A 22,608-nucleotide genomic window follows, 5' to 3' on the forward strand; every position below is an offset into this window, starting at 1 on the left:
AATACATTGCAATATGGCTACCTGGAGTTTTCTGTACTGACCACTCCCCAGAAACATAATTTACTTCTTGTGTGATTGGCTCACTGATTCAGGCAGCCAGGATTCAGGCATCCCTTGCAACAAAAATTTCAAAAGAGATACTTTCAATAGGAACCCGTCTAAAGGGATGCAGGCCCAGCAGATTTCCTCATTGGTGCCCTGTAGCTCCACATCTGACAGTTAATTATGAAACCACTCCCATTAGACCTACTCAGAACAGAGGCACAGAGAAACACACAGGGATTTCTTCAGAATAACAAAAGGTAGGAATCTGCAACAAAGTTTGTTATAATCCTTCCAATGTACATTGATCACCCAGAGGGGAATGTTTTTATCTCAACAAGAGTTACACTTTAACTTTGAGTCTTTCATTTTCTCCCTTGTCATCTTTAGATCTTGAGTCCATTTGTAGATATCTGATGCTATTTCAAAAAGTTATATAAAGACAAATTTTACTTTTTTTTTTATAAAGGAATTAGACATAATGCTAGCATAAGGGAAATCGTACTTGTTCCCTCATCTTAACATATTTTTGGTAAAAGCCCTTATTTGTGTATATGGAAGGAAATAGCTAGATGGAAGGTCGTATTTAGCCTGAATAATTGAGAAAGGTTCTAATTTATTGTCAGAATCAAGGAAGTCTTTAAGGGCTTGTTCACGTTTGACAACATTTTTAACGCTTAACAAATGCTCCTATAGCGTTTGTATGGTGTTAATATGGGCATCGGACTGGTGTCAATGAGCTTTAATATGGGGCATTTTACAAGCATTAAAAATGCTCCCTCAATGCCCTTTGGGTTGTTTTGAAACGTTTGATGAGCGATAAGGCGTGTTAAAACTGCCCCACAGAATTACAGAAATAAACTAATTTTAATGCCCCACAACGCCACAAACGCCTGCCAGAGCATTTGCTGAGCATTACCATAGACTTGAATGGGAGGCTTTGAAAGGCTTCAAATGCCTCCTGACTTAAAATGAGGCTTCAATTTTGAAGTGAAGCGATGCTGTGCTTTATGTTTTTATAATGTGAACAGCACTATGTGCTGTTCATTGTATCATTTCCATAGGCGTCTGAGGGGTTTTTAATGTCCCTCAAACGCCTGTTTTTAATGCCAGTGTGAACTCAGCCTAAGAGTTCTAAGCCCTCTATCTACTCGTAGAATGAATAATCTATCAAAGTTACCAGATGGAAAGGCCACGGTAAAGTAAATAGGTAAATAAGGGGATACAATGCCAGGGTATGAGTAAAATTTCCTGGTTTCCCTCCATGCTATTAAAGTATCCCCAAGAAATATATATGATTTAAACCTCTTAGGTGATTGATGAAATGGGAAGGGAAGAATGCCACTTAATGACCATGGATAAACTAGCTGTTGTTCCAATCCTGTATTGGGAAAGTATTGTGTATTGTGTACCAGCCGAATTCTAATCCATGTATGAACATTCCCTTTCATGAGAAATCGATATATGAATCGACTTTTCATGAATGGGCTTGTTGGACAATCTCCACTTAAATGCTGATCAGTGTATTATGATTGTGGGGGAGCTTGGCTGTCAGAATACAAAAGCACAGCAGGGAGGATTTTTCCATGCACCTTGAATGTGTGAGTGGGGAAATTGGCATTTTTTTTCCATTCAGTCAGTTGGTTGAATAAAAAAAAACTAAAAAATGCAGACTCATAGTGCAGTGAAGGTGCTTGAGAAGGGGTGGGGCTTCTTAAGACTAAAGATAGGCTTTAAACCACTACAATGCACTACCAATTTGCATTAAAACACATCTCATTTGAAAAGAAAAATGCAGTATTTTGTTGTAAGAGATCACATGTAACTCTTACTTAGCGTGGTCAACAAATGTTTTTCCTGTGTGTATATATATGAGGTCATTTTCACTGTTTATCTCTTGGTGAGATATGTAATTGCAATCATAGTAGTATGGATTACTTTTCATTTGGACATTATCATTATGCTTACATTGTGGCTGGACTTTGGTTTCATGCAGTCATGTCATTAAAGATTTTGAGGTTATGTGGTCCCTGAAAGGATGCCTTAAATATTTAGAAAGTACTTTGTACTAATGTGTACTGTACATTCTCTATGAAAACACAGACTGGAGGATGTTAACTTCTTTTTTTTTTTCTTTTTTAAAGCTTATGTTATTTTTTACTTTCTATACTATATTGTGTTTTATTCAAAACTAAATAAAACCTTGCCAAAAATGTTCTCTTTTTTCTTTATTGTTGCATTATTCTTTCACACAGCCTATGTGCTCCCTTAGGCCGCGTACACATGGTCGGACAAAACCGATGACAATGGACCGAGGTTCAGTTTCATCGGTCCAAACCGACCGTGTGTATAGCCCATCGGTCTGTTGTCCTTCGGTCCAAAATTTTAAAACATGCTTTAAAATCGAACCGATGGCCCGCTGCCCGATTGGTCCAAACCGATGGTTAGTACAGAAAGCATCAGTTCAAAACCCACGCATGCTCAGAATCAAGTCGACGCATGCTTGGAAGCATTGAACTTCGTTTTATTCAGCACGTCGTGTGTTGGACGTCACCGCGTTCTGACCCGATCGGTTTTTGGAACGATGGTGTGTACGCACATCAGACCATCAGGCCACTTCAGCGGTGAACCGATGGAAATGGCCCGTCGGACCATTCTCATCGGTTTGGAACGACCGTGTGTACGCGGCCTTACTGTCGGGCTAAAGGTAAAACTAGACTATATATCCCTAAAGTAATATACATATCACTATAATGGAATATTTATATTCATGCCTGTTAAGGCAGACCACCAAGTTGGCTTCAATTTAAAAAGATTTCAGCAAGTGCAGCAACATAGCCTATCATAAAATCTACAAAGAAAATGTTTGAGATATTTACATAATGTTTTTTTTATGCATAGACCCCTAAGGCCGGGTACACACGGACAAACATGTATGGTGAAAGCGGTCCGTCGGACCGTTTCCACCATACATGTCTGCCAGAGGGCTTCTGTACGATGGTTGTACACACCATCGTACAGAAGTCCGCGCGTAAACAATACGCGGGGCGTGTCCGCGGTGTCGCCGCGTCGATGACGCGGTGTCGCCGCGACAATGACGCGGCGACGTGGGCGGCCCGCCTTTAAAATGCTTCCACGCATGCGTCGAAGTCATTCGACGCATGCGAGGGACGGCGGGCGCCTGGACATGTACGGTAGGTCTGTACTGACGACCGTACATGTCCGAGCGGGCTGAATTCCAGCGGACTGTTTTAAAACAAGTCCAGGAATATTTGTCTGCTGGGAAAAGGCCCGGCGGGCAAATGTTTGCTGGAATTCGGCCCGCTCGCGCCCACACACGACCAAACATGTCTGCTGAAACTGGCCTGCGGGCCAGTTTCAGCAGACATGTTTGCTCGTGAGTATGGGGCCTAAGACTTTAGTACAAGGTATTGCAAAGTAATTTTTTTTCAATGATGTGCTTTTTTAGAAATAAAAATAAAAAATCATGTGGAAAATAATAGTTAAGGGGAGAAGGGGAAGAAGGTGTATATTAGAGCCTATTAGGATATCCTAATATTTAATGAGGGGTTAAATAGAAACCACTTTTTTTTTTTTTAAAAAAACTCTTTACTTGTCAGGTTTCTTTAACCACTTAAGCCCCAGACCATTTGTCTGGTTATCCCCGCGGCGATCGAGTCTGTGGGACCACAGTCAGGCTCACTGAGCTTGCGGCGGTCACGCACGTCCACAATGCTGTGATCTTAAACGGGATGTATTTATATGTCCTTCTGCCTGTCCGTGCCATGCTGTCGACGTATGTAGTCGTGGTCTGGTTGGCAAGCAATTAACCACTTCCTGCCCGGTCAATAGACAATTGATGTCCGGGAAGTGGTTGTGTACTACTCTGCATGCCTTTTTTTTCGTTATTTATTCAGGGTTTTTATTTAGCACCAAAAATTTTACACAGTAATTTACAAACTGTACATTTACATTACTCACTGCCCTCATTGAACTTGCAATTTAAAGCGTTTGTTAATCTAAAAAAAAAATGGAACCTGTTCCCTTAAAGTATGTTATACAGAACAGTGCTTTTGCTGTGTCATTTTGCCCCCTCTATCACCTGAAATACCTGGCTGATCCTGCCTGGTTATGCCCTCCCCCCTGTAAACCGACCACGACACTGTTGTAAGTTTTACGTTCCTCTGTCATCCGCTGCCCTGTTCTCCTGTGTCTGTGTCCTCCTCCCCCTCCCTGCCTGTTAGCTCTCACTAGCACTGCTCTGCTCCTCTCCCTGCTGCTTCAAAACCATCTGACCTTTATATCATCCCCTCTAACATAAAAAGCTGTATCCTAGTGCCTGTGCTTTATAAAAAAAAAAGCTGTTTTAACAGCGTCTCCCAGCGATCAGGTGAATCCAGGCTCTCTCTTCCTCCTTCCCTGCCTCCCTGGCTGACGTCAGCAGGGGAATCTTATTCCTGCTTGCTGGAGCTATCAGACAAGGATAGCAGAGAGCCTGGAGTCACATGATTGCTGGGAGATGCTGTTATAAATCTGTCGATATCTAGAATTTTTACTGCCATGGGTACCTCAGCCCATACTCCTCTAATGTTTCTGGGGGCATTAACCTTGTATCCCCAGATAAAAATGGTAATGTAATCTGGAACCTGAGATGCCAATTGTTATAGAATCCTCCTCCTCGGGAGACTAAGGTCCACAGGGACCTCCATGTCCTCCATGTTCTTTCTATCAGCTTATGCACAGATTTGGATAATTTCGCCTGCTGAGGTTTTAAGCCCACTCTGGCACCTTCCTTTGCAGAATCTGACTCTGAACACTGTGAGCCTTCTACTCAAGCTGGTCCTGTGGCCTTTTTACTGTTTCTGTTTCAGTCTCAGAATTCAAACAGCCTATCTCTAGTGAGTCTGTGTTTGGTTCACCTTGCTCTACTGAAGATTCAGATTTGCAGGTGGTTAATTCAGACCTTATAGATGCAATGTGTACTACCATGCACCTGGAGTATCATCCTGTTTTTCTAGGCCTTGGGTCTTTGAGGCCTCGTACACACGACAGAGTTTCTCGGCAGAATTCACCGAGAAACTCGGTCAAAACCCGGATTCTGCCGAGAAACTCTGTCGTCTGTACACTTTTGGCTCGATGGAGCCGCCGAGGAGCTCGTCGAGAAAATAGAGAACATGTTCTCTATTTTCTCGTTGTTCTATGGGAGAAGGCGGCCCGCCGAGCTCCTCGGCGGCTTCATCCCAGAACTCGACGTGCTTGGCACGTCGAGTTCCTCGGCCGTGTGTACGGGGCCTTAGAGTTTCTAGAGCTGCAAAGACCTTCTTGCTACATTCACAATTTGACCCTTTCCTTTACAGGAGCTGAAAACACCTTGAAGATTCATGAATGTTTTAGAACTGTTTCCCTTTGAGAGAGAATTAATTAATATGGGGCCTTTTCCCACCATAGATACACAAGTAATCCACCTTAACAGGCAAACCACCAAGTGGATGGATGGTATGCTAAGCATTAGATATTTCATTAACAGTCCGTTCAATTGGAACTCTGGGGAAGTTAAAAAGCCTTTCTTGCAGTGGGCTGTCTCTGTACTGCATGAGTAACTAATCCTTCACATTTAGGGGACAGGGAAAATAAGTTTACTTACCTGATCCTCCACTCCTTCAGCCTGCCCCTGTTCAAGACATAGAGCTTTAAACCAGAGGTCAGTTAAATCCTCTGGTAAGATTTCTGCATGAATTTGTGCCGCACTTCTACAAGTGGGGGGCTGTTTGAAAAGTCCAGGTGGGCCCTTAAGTATCATCCCTCCTCAGCAGGCTCTAGTCACCCCCTCTAGCTCACAGGCTAAGTTCTTGTGCCTGTCATCTGCTTCAGAGGCCCCTTACCCTTTTCTAGCATTACTGCACTCAGCAGTGTCTCTTCCCAGGTTTGTCTGGATGCTTCATAACCTGGATCCCTTATCCTAGTAGTGAAGATTCATCTTCAGGAACGAAACCCTGTATGAATTCATACTCCTTCTTAAGGCGTGGTCCCTTGCTTTGGATTTGGATGCACTTTTGAGGGTGTTTGGTACCCCCCAGATTTACTTCTTCCTGTTGCTACTCACAACACTGGACATTATGTTCATATGTTGTCCTGGCATCCCCAACGCGTAACAGTCTGATGATCCCACCAAGAGGATCAGTTTTCTGGATTCTTTCAGTCTGTACCCTTTGGGGGGCCTAATTCCCATAAGTTTTGTTTGGATCAGGCTTCTTAGATGGTGGGCTTTGGTAACTGCGGTCCACTGTTGGGTGAGGTTCTGTAGCATAAATCCTCATTTAAGAAGCTCACTTTTAGTGGGGCCATAATACCATCCTTATCTGTTGGGAACATTCTCCCTCCTTTGGTGTTTGTAGGGTGCCAAGGAAATACCCTTGCAATGTAGTCACTTATTTTTCTGTTGCAAAGTAGTTGTGGGTGTTACCTATCAGTCTCTTAGACTGAATGGTTTGGTTTCTTCCTCTTGCCATGAAAGGACACTACTTGCTGATGTTTCCACATGTATGGATCTTCAGTCTGGTTCCCCAGAACAGGCAGTTACTTGAGGGATCCTTTGTACTCCAACCTAGTCTACACTGGACATCACTCATATGTTGATGGGCTTTCATCTCCGGGAAGGTCTGGGAGTTCTCCCTATGACAGGTTAAGTGGCCTATTCCCCACACTTAATGGTGCTGTGTGCTATGCTTGACCACATTGTAGTCTATGGAGAAAAGGCATATCCATCTGGCATCCTGTACTGGTGGACTCTACTTTGAAGAAGGAGGATTTTGTTTCTGGGTGCTCCTGTTTGACAGGAAGCTTTTATCGCTGGATAGTCCTGTGTTCCCCTGGATTGTCAGCAGACAGTACACATTGAAATCCTACTTCAAGTACACCATGGTGGGGATAGTACGCCCTGAGGCCTTCTTGAACCTTATCATTAGAGGTTAGGTCCTTCTTCATTGACTGATGTACAGCCTATTGATAAAGGCACTTCATACTCCTTCCTCCTTCCTAACCAGGAATAACCTAGTCTAGAGAACCTTCATCATCTATGTTTTCCTTCAGTAGTGGTTGTTTCTCTGTCTGGCTAAAGTTCTTCCTTAGTTCAGACTCAGGTGTTGGTCTTTTAGATGCCATTGTACTTATTGTAAGATCTTCATTTTATTCTATTGATGGACACTGGTCTCGCCCCTTTGTTTGTTTTTGCTTTTGCCCTTGGTGCTGTTTTTTCACAAAACAGCAATGCTGGATAGCCAAAGGATTATGTTGGGCTGGCTCACTTTTATTCTGTTTGCCAGCACCCCAACATCCTGTAATCAGCAGTATAACCTGACTGTTTCTGTATTAGTCAGGTTAAAGAAAATTTAACCTGACTAATACAGAAACAGTATACATTTTTCTTATAGTAAGAAATCAGCTTCAAACTAACTATTCTGCATACCACGTCTAAAAATGAAACAGATTCTGTTTGGTTGCTATGGGCAACAAGACATTTTCTTGTCAGCGAATACTTCACATCAGCTCCAAAAAAGTGAGCTAAAAAACACAAAAACACTAAGTGCATTTTTTGTACCTGCCATACTTTCAGCCTCAGCCACAGAATTTAAAGCATTTATCATAAATAACTAAGCTTAAAGAGTAACTCCACTTGGTTGATAAACTCTCCATTCTGGGTGATATATCTACATTACAAGGATTTTAACAAACTTTGTTGCAGATATTCTGAAGAAATCACTGTTTATGTCCATGTGGAAAATTAATGTGTATGGGAGTGGTTTCATAACTACCAGTCAGCTACTGCACCTGCAGGGCTCTAATGAGGAAAGTTGCAGGGTCTGGATCCCTTTAGACATTGATAGTATTTCACCAAAAATTACAGTTTTGTTGCAGGGGATGCCTGAAATCTGACTTGTATCTTAGTGCAGACTTTAAGGAACATCAGTTAGCCAATCACAGAAGCAGGAAATTGTGTTTCTGGGGGGAGCTCCATACACATTCTTTGTACAGAACACCTCCAGGTAGCCATATTGCATTGCATTTTACTGAAAATTACAGAGCTGCAGATGGAAAAGTAAAGGTAACTTTCAATCACATTCCATTACAATATGACTTTAAAGTGTACATTTCCCTTTTTTGTATTAAATTTTAGAAATTCCCATCATATGTTTGTTATACATTCCCATGCACACGGCATACCTAAACATAATTTTTAATTTTTTTTAACATTTCTTACTTTTTGGGGTTAATATTTAGAGCAAGACATTGGTAGACTGCAAGCTTTTCTGCACATTTTCTGCAAATCAGACAAAACCCAGTCTGTCCCCACTCACAAATAGAGATACTGAGTTACCCTCATTAACATATAATGCAGAAGCCCAGCCTCTAGATCTTTAACCCTTCGTTAGATTAGACAGTGTTAAAATCTAGTTTACAGCTGATATCTGCCAGCACAGAACAGACATTATTAATTATCGTAAACATTAAGACCCCTTCCACACTGAGGAGCTTTTCAGGCGTTTTTGCACCAAAAATAGAGCATGTAAAGCGCCTGAAAAGCACCTCTCATGCCTCCCCAGTGTGAAAGCCCAAGTGTTTTGACACTGGGGCGGTGCGCTTGCGGGATGGGAAAAAAAGTCCTGCAAACAGTGCTCCTACACCACCCCTGTCCATTGAATTTAATGACCAATGCTTTCTAAAGTGCATAAAGAGCGCTTCGGAAGCGCCGCAACACGGGCACATTTAACCCTTTTCTTTGAGTTCTGGCGGGGGTTAAAAGCGCCCATAAAGCACTGCTAAAACAACAGTAAAGCACCGCTTAGACTAGCGGCACTTTACCAGTAAGGGACCCGCTGCCCCAGTGTGAAAGTGGTCTAACGCCACATCCCCCTCTGCATTGCAGAGCCCCTTCTGTATAGCAGAGGAATGCTTCAGTTTTCTAAAAATAAGTAAAGTGTATAAGCAGCTATTTTTCTTCTTTTTTAATGCTATGTGAATAAGTATATGTAACAGATATAAAGTAAATATTATCCTAGTAATGCTAAAAAAGTGGTAATACACTTTAACTGCTTGCCGACCTCCCGCATTATATTTACTGCGCCAGGTTGGCTTGTATGTAGACAATCATGTATCTGTACATCATGCCTTTCTTCTGCTCCTACATGCAGCCGGAAGACTATGCTGTCATTTGATGCAGCACAAGCCGATCAGCGGGTCCTGGCCAATGATTTATGACCAACACCCACCGATCGATTGAGCAAATGACAGAAGAGAGACCTGTGTTGATAAACAACACAGGGCTCTCTTCAGACAGCAGCATTGTGACATTTATTTTTCTTCCTTAGGCACACATTTAACCCCTTCATTGCCCTAGATGTTAACCCCTTCCCAGCCAGTGTCATTAGTACAGTGACAGTGTATTTTTTTAGCACTAATCACTGTATTAGTGTCATTGGAGATGTCAGTACCAGTTAGTCAGTCCCCCCCCCCCCCCCAGCATCATTTAGTGTCAGATTTTCTGCCGCACTATCACAGTCCCACTATAAGTTGCTGATCACTGCCATTACTAGTATAAAAATCAAAAAATCCAGTATCTACAGTATACCATAGTTTGTAGACTCTATAACTTTCATGCAAACCAATCAATATACACTTCTTGGGATTTTTTTATGAAAGACATGTAGCAGAATACATGTAAGCCAAAATATATGAAGAAATTTGATTAAAATAAAATAAGAATTTGGATATGTTTTATAGCAGAAAGTAGATTTTTTTTTATTTTATTTTATATCGCAAAAGATAAAAAAATAATCCAGCGATGATCAAATCCCACCAAAAAAAAGCTCTATTTGTATGAAAAAAATTCTATAAATTCTGCATGGTCATGAAGGGGGTAAAATCACCTGGAACTCAAGTGGTTAAAGGGTGCATCTAGTAATTTTCACTGTGGATAGGAGTGATGCAAATGAATAAATGCACAAATACTCACCAGCAAAGTACCAGTCCCAGCACATTCTCATCCTTTGTGCATCATGGTGTTTTAACTGTCAAAAATTAGAAGTCTATGAAAAATTCACATTCTGCCCCCTTATCTGCAGTCTCAGAGGGAATTAAAGTCACTCTGTCAGTAAAGCAAAGAGTACAGCCATTGCTGACCTGTCCACTGAGACTATTAAATCCCTTGCTGTTATGCTGATTTTTTGCCTTGAATGCTTTCTAATGCCCTGTACACACGATCGGTTCGTCTGATGAAAACGGTCCAATGGACTGATCGTGTGTGGTCTGATGGTTAAAAAACCGACAGAAAAAAACAATCGTCTGTGGGCAAGTCCATCGGTTAAAAATCCACGCATGCTCAGAATCAAGTCGACGCAGTTCATTTTTCTCAGCACGTCATAGTTTTTTACGTCACCGCGTTCTGACACGAATGGATTTTTAACTGATGGTGTGTAGGCAAGACTGATGAAAGTCAGATTCATCAGATATCTGATGAAAAAATCCATTGGTCCGTTTTCATCGGATGAACCGATCGTGTGTACGTGGCATACGTCTCTGACCCAAAACCATATAGAGATATGGGATTCTGACACTTTTATAACACTCATTTACAACATGCATGTTCTGGCTCTGTGAATGAAAAGTAGTGAAGGCAGGCACAGCCAGGCAACTAGCATTTTTTAAATTATGGGCAAGCAATTGCAGCCACTATAATTTTATTATGAATAAGTCACCTTAAAAAGTTCACTTTTAGTTAGCTGACCCTTATTGGGCCCCAATCCCCTACCCCAGCATCTCTGACAAGCTGCATACTCAATCAATACCACACAACCTCTACAAAACAATTCTCACTGTCAGGCCCCACCCACTGGAATGAAGGGACATTGCAGCGTGAAAGCACTGAAAGTGCCCTTTAATTCTATGTCAGGCTGCAGAATAAAGATTGGAAGCCAGATTTTTTAATGGACTTGCTCTTTGTGGCAAAATACCTCAGGGCTTAAAGTAGAGGAACAAATATGAACAATGTTATTCTCAACTTATTTATATCCCAGTGTCTGGAAATGGCACAATGCTTTTATGTGAACGTTTAGTAGTAATAGTGTAATTACTCTGCAGATTGGAAAAATTACATAATCTTAATATAACATATACCTGTTATTAATAAGGACATGTTTAGAAACTCTTCCTGGGAACAATTAGATAGAAAAATAATGTTCTTTTGCAATATGAACTTATTAGATTTAGTTATAAAAATCAAAAGCAGCAAAAAGGATAATATACAAAATTGTTATCAGACTTAGTATCATATGGCTTTCTAACATAAGAATTATGATCAAGAAATGCAAAAACATTTTGTAAACAGTCTGTTCTTGGGTGGCACGCAAATAATTATGAAAGCCAAGGCACTTTTTGACCCAGATTTATGAACCTGAGGTTTGGATGTAATAGGAAAAAGTCTTATAAATCATGCATCAGTAGATAATAGTACATTTTGAAGAAATTAAAAACTGGAGAAGCAGATTGAATAATACTTGATGTATTCTCATTAGTATGTTGTACACTTTTATGCCCTGTACACACGATCGGTCAATCTGATGAGAACGGTCTGATGGATTTTTCCATCAGTTAACCGATGAAACTGACTGATGGTCAGTTGTGCCTACACACCATCAGTTAAAAAAACGATGTGTCAGAACGCGGTGACGTAAAACACAACGACGTGCTGAAAAAAACAAAGTTCAATGCTTCCAAGCATGCGTCGACCTGATTCTGAGCATGCGTGGATTTTTAACCAATGGACGTGCCTACAAACAATCGTTTTTTTTTTCTATCGGTTAGGTATCCATCGGTTAATTTGAAAACAAGTTTCAAATTTTTTAACCGATGGATAAATAACCGATGGGGCCCACACAGGATCGGTTTGGTCTGATGAAAACGATCCATCAGACCGTTCTCATCGGATTGACCGATCGTGTGTACGCGGCATTAGATGTTGTCGATTAGTGCTAAAACTCATTATATTTGCCATTTATTAGCTAAAAACTAAATTGTGTACACAGTGAGGATATCCATGCATCTGTGCATAGCCATTTTGGTCACTTGAAGAACATCAATAAGTCTCTGTTCTAAATGGGTAATTGCTAAACATCCTCCTTAACCTCTTGAAGACCATGAGCATACTATACACACTCAAAAAAACTCAACACAGAGCATATGAAGTTTGCCATGTCTCCCTGCTGACATTCCTTCTGCCGCTCTTGCTTTTAATCCAAAGATGTCAAAATGACAGCCAGGACTTCCTGAGTATTACAGGCATTCTTGTGAATATTGGAGCTTCTGAACAGAATTCCAGAAGCATCATTTAGAAAAACAATGTTCCATGATTGTTACATTGTATTTACCCTTCCATTTACCTGCAGATCAGTGCTGTGCATATAATATCAGCAACCCTATAGGGTCCATTAAACCTGCCTCATTATTATTTTTTTTCTTTATGCTTTTTATTTTTAACCTTTTTTTATCTGAGGAAGGGTATTGTAATTATCAGCTATTCTTTTAGTAAAATAATACTTTCTAATATTAGTTTTAACTTTCCTCCCGCTAGTTGAGGTTATGTCCATGTGTTCTTGATCTTGTCTTCATATTGAAAATGATGCCCTCCTCAACCATATTCCACCCCTTGAAGTATTTCAGTAATGTTTTCCCTTTCCCTTTATTTCTCAATATACTGTATACTCCTGATTTGTAATATCCCCCAGACCTTTCATAATTTTTGTTGCCCCTCTGGACTTGTTTTTATCTTATCAATATCTTTTTGTAAGTGAGGTCTCCAGAACTGGACTTTGTATTCTAAATGAGGTCTCACTAAAGATCTATATAGGGGAATCAGAACCTCCTTCCTCCCACTGGTGACCCCTCCAGTGATCCACACTAGCATTCTATTCACTCCTCCCACTGCCTGGCCTCATTGTTTGCTCATTTTGCAATTATCTGAAATATGTTCCCCAAATGTTTTTCTCTTCTGTGGTATTGGCCAACACTGTACACCCCAATATTGTACTCTATCAAGCTTTTTTTCTCCTAGGTGCTTTATTTTATATTTTGAAACATTGAACTGCAGTTTGCATTGCCTTGACCAATCTTCCAGCAATGCCATATCATGTTCCATGTTACAGACACCTCCAGGGATATCAACCCTATTACACAACTTTTTATCATAAGCAAAAAGACATGCATTGCCCAACAAGCCTTTATTCGTATCATTTCCATATAGAATAAAAAGAACAAAACCTAGTACAGAGCTTTGTGGTACACCACTAGTGACTGGTCTCTGTTCTGGGTGAACCCCATTTACAACCACACTCTGGTATCTATTCTTTACCCAACGGCATATCCACTGAACCATCCAGGAGATAAATCCTACCAAATCAAAAACATTAGTAAGATAGACAAAAATGTATATCAGGTACCATAAGTGAATAAGGAGGTTAAGTTTTGTTTACTTTGATTATTTACTGTAGTCATGTTCTAGGAAAAGTATGTTAGTATGGTAGTGTTAGCTGGACCTAGATTTAGCCCTTTAACATCCACCATTGCTGGACAGCCTGGTCTGTTAAAGGACGTTGAAAATCAACTTACTGGCTGGATGACCAGGTAATAAGCAATGTTACGGCGGGACTGCTGTCTTAATGCTAGTGACAGACTGCATCATACTGTATATGTAATTTGCTTATTTTGGCTAAAGTTACACTTTAAGTTATCTGGTCTTAGTTTTGCATTTGTTCCATAAAGGGATTAGGATGACATGGAAGTTCATAGATTTTCTGAGGGTTTGTAAAATATTATTGGCAAAGAGAGCTACTTTTAAATTCATAAATATGTGCCTTGTTATACCAGGGAAACATTAGTTTTACTAACCAGTAGTTCGGTGTCTAAGAAAAAAGAAGATTAAATATCTGGCTTATAACAGTAATTAAAGCAGTTAGTATCTTTTTACATAATAACTACTGAAAGAATGTCCTCATTTGTTGTACTGTTACAAAATAAACATTCTGTAGTAGTGATACTTTTACTTTAAGTCTTACTTGTCATCACTTCCTAGATGAATAGGAATTGAGTTGCTTCTACTGACCACTAATAGTTTTCATCTGAACTTATGTAAGCAGAAAATGTAAGATTTAAAGTACTATGAATGCTGTTCATCATTTGCCAGTTTTTATTTTTGGAAGGGCTTGTTTTCAAAGACTAAATTTCCTAACCCTAATTGGTATTTAAGGAAAATGGGGGAGTTACAATATTTTATTCTTAGAATATGAGAGTACATATAAGGATATTTTTTATAAGTTTTATGTCATTATCTTTTTAATGATTGCTTATGCAATAACCTGGATTCCTGGAGTCCTGAATGACTTGCAGACCACATGATATGCATAATATGTCTAGATTGTTTGTGATTTATTATTTCTTGGTGAGTTGTGCTGTAACACTTAATACATTCCTTCCCTAAATATCATCTTTCTGGACAATTTGTTCACTAGTAAGTTAGCTTCTGACCAGAGAGATTATAATGATGCATTTAAAAATGTTAAAAAATGTTTAATGTTATCTTTTTTCCATCCAAGTTCAAGGAAGTGTGACAAAAGCACGGGTGTCATAGTGTAAATGTCGTAAGGGACACTGGGAGAGCCAAAAGTGCTTCTGACAGAGAAAAGTTGGCTGATAGCTTAGAACAGGTAGTCCGATGGATGTACTGTATCTTGTGAAGGACAGGTGGGGTTAGTCAAGAGAATAAAATATGTAGCACTCTACAGTATCAGGGTTCCTGTATGAGCCATTGGTGAGAAAATATTAAAGGAGGATACGATGAAATTGTATGTCTGAGTCTGTACTTGGAATGAACAGAAAATCACACCAGATTGTCGGTTCAGACAGGATTAGTTTGTGTGAACAGACTGAGAGTATGAGTTAAACAAGAGATAAGCTGTCTATACAGTAATATAATTTAGTTCAAAATGTTTCATTTTAAGAACATTTGTTCGATTTTCAAGTGGGGTCAAAACAACATTTGTTTTAACCCTTTCGCTGTCATGTCTGTATGGTGTATGGACCTACAGCACTGCTTCCAGCAGACAAGGTCCTTATGCTGTACAGACCTACGTTCCTCCTCTGCTATAAACTCATGGTCATGTCAGTGACCATGAACATATAGCAGAAATGTTCAGCAGACTCAAAACCTTCAGATTTGTAAAGAAATTTGGATATTTACATTTTTGCGTATGTTCGATTTTTAAAAACTATGCAAAAAGGTGCCATTTAAAATTAAAATATTTTTTATTTATTAACTCAACACAGGTTAAACTTTTATATTAAGTAGGAATGTAGCAGGGATTTTGTTAAAATGTGCTGAGTTTTTATCTGCTAATAATGATTATAGTGTATTTTTTGTGAAAATATTGTTTTGAAAAACATTTTCGCAAATATCGCGGGTGCCTTAAAAATCAGTAGCACCTTATTTTTATTTTATTGGTCATGTGCTTTCAGAAAATACATGGTTTGTGGGGTCTTTTACAAACTTTGAAAGCTGTAAGTAAAAAAATTAAAACCTCCAGATTTTTTGAGAAATTTGTATATTTACATTTTTTCTATACGTTCGATTTTCATCATTTCCCAAAAAAGGACTATTTGAAATGTATAAATATTTCTAATTTATTAACTTAATACAGGCTAAGCTTTTTATATTAAGTAGGAATTTTGTAAAATTTGCTGTTTTTTTATCTGCTAATCATGATTTTAGTGTGTCTTGAGTAAAAAAATTGCTTTGATAAACATTTTGTGCAAATATTGCATGGCCTTAAAAATCAATATCAAATTATTTTTATTCTACTGGTCATGTGCTTTCAGAAAATATAATGGTGTCTTTTACAGACTCTGAAAGCTGTAAGGGAAAAATAAAAAATAAAAAATACATGGAAAAATTGCAAAAATTATCTGACCAGCTGAGTTTAAAAGTGGAGCATAAGGCTAGCAGCAAGAGGGTTAAACCACAGTGACAGGACAATTCAATGGAGCAAAATGGAATTGATTTTCTCAAATGAAAATCATTTGGGTAGGTCAATTCAATTCAAAATCAAATGCTGAAAGCAAATATTTTGAAGCTCTTTTCAGATGTTTGTCAAGTTCTTGTGAATTTGTGTACAAACTTTAATTAAAATTTCCATTCATATTTTTGTTCAAAAATCTTCAAGTATATGACCTGAATTAGTCTGCAATCATGAAGACAGTAAGTCTCACCTAGAGACTAGGAGAACTAGTCCAGCAGGGGGCTGGGACTGAAGCAATTATTTTTTTCTAAGTAGGACAACGGCCAAATAGCCAGTGGGCTTCAATACAAATACTGCAGCTGCTGATTTTAATAATTGGTCACTTACCTGTCTCAGGGTCCAGCGATACATGGGAATGAAGCCCAACTTGTCTCCCCCTCCTCTCCATGGCGCCGGCATTGTCACTGTGGGGCACGCACTGTGCATGCGTAAACCGCGCTGCGCACTGTGACTGCCTGAACAATCATCTGGGACCTGTGATGTTTGCAGATGATTGCTGAGAGGGAGGGAGAGAGGTGGACTTCCTTCTGGTACCGCGGTGCTCCGGGAGGAAGTGGGAGCTGGAACCCTCTAAAAAGAGGGTTTGCGCTCCCCCCCAAGAAAATGACATGCCAAATGTGGCATGTTATGGGGTCACCTTCCCTTAAAGCGGAAGTTCCATTTTTGGGTGAAACTTCACTTTAACAGAATTGCAATTTCATTGGATGGTTAAAAATTTGTAGCTCATCTGCAGGTTTAGCTGTCTACCTAGACTTCACACATGGTGCCCACCAGCCGGAGACCTGCTGGTGCATGGCCAAAAGCTTTCCTGGTTCGCCTGCTGAACTTCAACAACATTCTGGACTATGCCCTGGACACCTCTAACCCGACTCAGGTGCAGAACCTGGAACTTGGACACTGGCGCGATTCAGGGGATTTGGAGGAGGTGTGGCGGTGAATCCCTGTATTGACTTGGCCTTAGCTAACCTAGCTTTGCTGCCCCAGGTTACAGAGGTTTCCTACCTGGCCAGGGGGATTTCCAATCATACCCCTCTACAGGTTGTTTTGACACTTACCTTGGGTAGACATAGTGGGGTGTGGAGGCTGTATCCTGGGTTGGGTGGTGGAGTCTTCAGTAGAGGCTTTGGTCTCACCACATTTAAAAGAGTACTGGGATCATAATGAGGGCACAGCAGGCAGACCTGTAGTGTGGGATGCATTTAAGGCACCCTCCCAGGGGATGTATGTATCAGCCATAAAGGCTGCCAGGGCTGAGAAAAACTCCACCTCTGAAGAGTTTCAAGCTCATGAAATACAATGTGCAAAGACTCATGCTGACATACCCTCCCCTTCATCCCTGGCTGAGTTGCAGATGACCAGAAGGTACACGTCCAAAGTCTTACTCAATGCAACTTCAAAACCAGAGCTGAAATAGGTTAATGAAAATAATACACCACTTAATATCACCAGACCAGACTGGGTTCATGCCTAAGAAAGTGACAGATATTAATCACCAGGGGGTGTATACGCATACTCGGTTGGAGACTGGGGGGGTCGTCTGGGGGGACCCTGGTGTTTTTTGATCTGGAAAAGGCCTTTGATTCCATTGATTAGGGGTACATGACTCAGGTTTTTCACAGCATGGGTTTTGGCCCCACCTTCCTTAAATGGATATCGCTGCTGTATAACCATCCAGTTGCGGCCCTTTCCGTCTCAATGGCGGGTGTTGGATGCCTTTCCAGTGTTATGGGGCACCAGACAGGGTTGCCCACTCTCACCGGGACTATTTGCATTGGTTATAGAAACTCTTGTGATAGCACTGCATTCCCCCTCCCAGATACAGAGGATCATTGTATTGAAACTACAGTCCTTTACACAGAGGACCTAGTATTGTTTATTAAGGACACTGGACCTTCTCTACAGGCAGAGCTGTCACTCCTAGGTGAATTTATGGTGGTCTCTGGCCTTAAGGTTAATTGGACCAAGTCTAAAATACTCCCCTTACTGTCCCATCCAGACAGGCAGATCCCAATAATCCCCTACAGTGTGTGATTAAGTATCTGGGGCTTTTAATCACAAATTCTGTGACTGATTTAATTAATCTTAATGTCTCTTCTTATTTGGTATTCTATCTAAAAAGTTTTACGCCTGGAGAATCGATAGATCGTATACTCTCCTCCTTTTTCTGGCAGGGGGGGGGGGGAACTCAGCACCTAAAACTGGCCATACTTCAGCAGCCATGGGGGGGAGGCCTTGCGGTACCTAGCTTCTATAAATATTCTCTAGCTGGCCAATTGACAGTAGCCCACCGCTGTTTGACTTCTCCATCAGATGATACCTCTGTGTCCCTGGAGGCTGCCTGTGTGGGCTCATATGAGGCACTCTCACACATGGTCTACAGGGATCTGAAGTCTCTGTACTCCCTGACTCCCTCTATGCACTCAGTGATTAGATCAGTATTTATAAAGCCATATTGGCTGCCTGAAGCCCAACTAGACACATATAGAAATATGATATATTAACCCACAAGGCACGAAGGATAGGAAGATTAAACAGAATTGGCCTTTAGGCTCACATTAACATTTTGCAAATTTTTCACTAAATCTAGAAACATTTTTCCAACACGACAATTTATCTACTTCAATAACCTAACTGTTACCAAATGTGATGAAACACATTTTTAACGCTTTTCAGAGAAGTTTGATGTCATGTATATATGGTTATTTTTACTAACTAATTAGTGCTATATTAGCAATCAGAAAGGATTGCAGCTGTGGTAGTTGGTATGTTAAAATAAACAGTTTCTACTTCTTCAGCATCTGCTGATTCCATTTTATACTGCATAATGATAATGTAAGACTAAACTAGTAATTTGCAAAGCATGGATCACATCTTTCAACATGCATGGACACCAGGATGTTTTTTTAAAACCCTTCTATATTACAGAATTAAGCCATCTCCATAAAATAAAACACAAAAATAACATTGTGGGACTATTAAACATATTGTGTAGACTGCCAAGATACATTACTATTAGTAAAATGTAAGCTCAGAGTCTAACAAGAAGTGCCACCATTAATTATAAATTATGACATTATATAATTTTGACACTATTTTTCTAAAATTCATATGATCAAGCTAAAGCAATACAATTAATCCCAGGAGACCAGAAATCACATATTAAACATTTCGAAATAATTCACACCTCTCCATTTTTAGGCATGCATTTTGCCTTGTGGTTTGATGTTAACATGTCAGTGGAAATGCATTTGCGGTAAAACACATAGCTGTAAATCTAGCCTAAAGATACATATGATACAAATGCCAACTGTACATTTTTGGTTTTATATCTTTAAACAATCATATAGATGTAAAAATGAAAAAGAAAAGGTGTATAATAACGGCCTTCAATACACCGCTCAGCGCCAATGGGAAATGTAGTTGCTATTCAAAACAGGTGACCCAATGAAGGGTTAACCAGGAGACAAGATTGACAAAAATATAAAGATAAAATTAATGATAAAAAAATCCCTTAAAACAACCACATATAAAAGGGATAAATATCTAAGCTGCTGTTTAAAATAAATGAAAATTTAAGAAAAAGGTATAAACATACAAAAAGACAGTCAACTGTATCAGTCCTATACCAAAACAGCACTAATGTTTGTAAATGTTAAATGGCCAACTCCACAATGACAGTATTTTGAAAGGATGATCAAGTGCAAAGTGTCAGACAGTGTCCATGGGTGATCCTATAGAAATAAACAGCGTGCACCTTCCACCGAAAATTCCTGGTCCACCTCATGAGAACACACTCCCCCTTAGGGGTTTAAACTCACATCATATTGATGTGTCCCATTCTATTGTAAGTTTAGCTCTAGAAAAGCCATAAATGTTTTGTATAGGTGAAAAAATATTACATAGTTTTAACATTTTAAAAATTTTTGTTACATTTTCAAATATTTTACAATTGTTCTTACTTGCTATGTATACCATTTATTTATGCTCATATCAAAATCATGTTTTATATTGTTTTACCTATCAGGTGTGTTCGTCGTTTTGAAGGTCATGTGAACAGGCACCTTCCCTGTGGTATTGCCATCAGTCCTTGTGGGAGATTTATTGCATGTGGATCTGAAGACAGATGTGTAAGTAAGACATTTCTAAGCTTTCTTTTGACCATTTATGTTTTTTTTTTATAAATGTTTTATATCACTAACGGTGAGGATAGATGTTGCACTGCTAGATTTTGTAAAACATGAAACCTTACAGTGCCTTGAAAAAGTATTCATAACCCTTGACATTTTCCAAATTGTGTCATGTCACAACCAAAAACGTAAATGTATTTTATTGGGATTTTATGTGATAGACCAACACAAAGTGGCACATAATTGTGAAGTGGAAGGAAAATGAAAAATGATTTTCAATTTTTTTTTACAAATAAAGATGTATTCAGCCCCCTTGAGTTAATATTTTGTAGAAACACCTTTCACTGCAATAACAGCTGCAAGTCTTTTTGGGGATGTCTCTACCAGCTTTGCACATCTAGGGAGTAATATTTTTGCACATTCTTCTTTGCAAAATAGCTCAAGTTCTGTCAGATTGGATGGAGAGCACCTGTGAACAGCAATTTTTGTCTTGCTGCAGATTCTCAATTGGATTTAGTAGAGTCCACCTGTGTGTAATTTAATCTCAGTATAAATATAGCTCTAGTTAATACCTAGCTACTCTTAAAATATATGTAAAGCCAACAATTTTCTTTTTCACTTTGGATAGGGTAAAGAAGGGACATTTGACTACGCTTCTTTTCCCAGAGTCACAACAGGAAGTAAAGGGAAATCCCTTTTTAGTTGTATGTCACCAAAACAGGCGATGGAAGCTTTCTCCTTATCCCCTGTTCAGATAACAACTGTAACCTTTTGGGTAGCCCATAATTATTATTTTTTATCTCAGTTACTATGGACCTTAAACCAAATAGAGAGAGTGAATCTCCACACCAGGGACACAGACAAACGGAAACCTGACAGAAGTCTACTTTTTCTATTCTATCCAAAATGAAATAGAATACTTATAGCTTTAGATATCCTTTAAATATAGGTATCAAGAGGCATCTGCACGTACATTGACTTGTACGGGTTCACTTTAGGACCCTTTTCACAAGGGTTGCTGATCTTCTGGCAAATAGCTAATTACACAGATGAAATATGCATCCGTGAGTTGTTTTATTTGTGTTTCTGTTCAAGTTCTGGGATTTACATAGCCCCATCACCTAGCCGTATCGCAAAAATGGCCTGGTCATTGAGCAGCCAAATCTTCTGGGGCTAAAGTGGTTAAAGTCAGGGAATCCCGGGGGGGGGCACCAGGGTCACCATAACTAGTGTCCCCATTGGAAGATTTACCCAAAATGTAGGATTTCTTTTACTTTCAATGATAATGGTAAACAGAACAAATAAAGAGGGTAAATCTCCCTAAGGGGGGCACAGACAGCACTACAAATCTGAAAGGTGTTCTAATCCCTCTCCATTCTATCCAAAAGAATAAAACGTTTTGCCTTTAATTACACATTCATTTCTATCCTCTTTTGTTTCTTGCTGTCAATACAGATTGTGCTCAAGCACTTTACTGCATGCCTAATACTGTATATAAAAAATTATAAATCCCCGGTCTGATTTACTGTAGTCACAAAGGGGATTTGTTCCCAGTTATTAAGTGGTAAAGCTTGACTATATTAAAGGGGTTGTAAAGGTAAAAAATATTTTCTCTAAATAGCTTCCTTTACCTTAGTGCAGTCCTCCTTCACTTACCTCATTCTTCGATTTTGCTTTTAAATGTCCTTATTTTTTCTGAGAAATCCTCACTTCCTGTTCTTCTGTCTGTAACTACACACAGTAATGCAAGGCTTTCTCCCTGGTGTGGAGAAAGCCTCTTGAGGGGGGGGGGAGCAGGAGTGTCAGGGCGCCCCACTAACACACAGCTCCTTTCCTCTGTCTGCAAAGTAGAGAGTGTCCTGACTTGCCTGCTCGCCCCCCTATGCCCTCAAGAGGCTTTCTCCACACCAGGGAGAAAGCCTTGCATTACTGTGTGTAGTTACAGACAGAAGAACTGGAAGTGAGGATTTCTCAGAAGAAATAAGGACATTTAAAAGCAAAATCGAAGGATGAGGTAAGTGAAGGAGGACTGCACTAAGGTAAAGGAAGCTATTTAGGGAAACAATGTTTTACCTTTACAACCCCTTTAATGCACTTTACAATCTGTCTTTTAATGAAAGCATGACTATTAGACAGCTAGCCGAAAAGGGCAGATTGTTTCATAATTTTCTAAATGAATGACAAACATCTGTTCGGCGCAAGCCCGCCTAATTCAAATGGGGCGGGGACCATTTAAATTAGGCGCGTTCCCGCGCTGAACGTACTGCGCATTCTCCGTCCCTAAAATTACCGGACGTGCATTGCGCTAAATGACGTCGCAA

The 22,608-nt window shown here is 39.8% G+C and overlaps 1 protein-coding gene across 1 annotated transcript in view; it reads left to right on the forward strand.

Annotated features, from left to right (window-relative positions):
* WDR27 (WD repeat domain 27) overlaps positions 1-22,608 on the forward strand; it is a 453,976-nt gene that overhangs the window by 297,082 nt on the left and 134,286 nt on the right. The window contains exon 25 of the mRNA XM_040350915.1: positions 20,185-20,287. Within this exon, the coding sequence (XP_040206849.1) occupies positions 20,185-20,287 (103 nt within the window). The remainder of the gene's footprint in view (positions 1-20,184; positions 20,288-22,608) is intronic.

This window comes from Rana temporaria, chromosome 4 (assembly GCF_905171775.1).
Source record: "Rana temporaria chromosome 4, aRanTem1.1, whole genome shotgun sequence".
Lineage (NCBI taxonomy): Eukaryota > Metazoa > Chordata > Amphibia > Anura > Ranidae > Rana > Rana temporaria.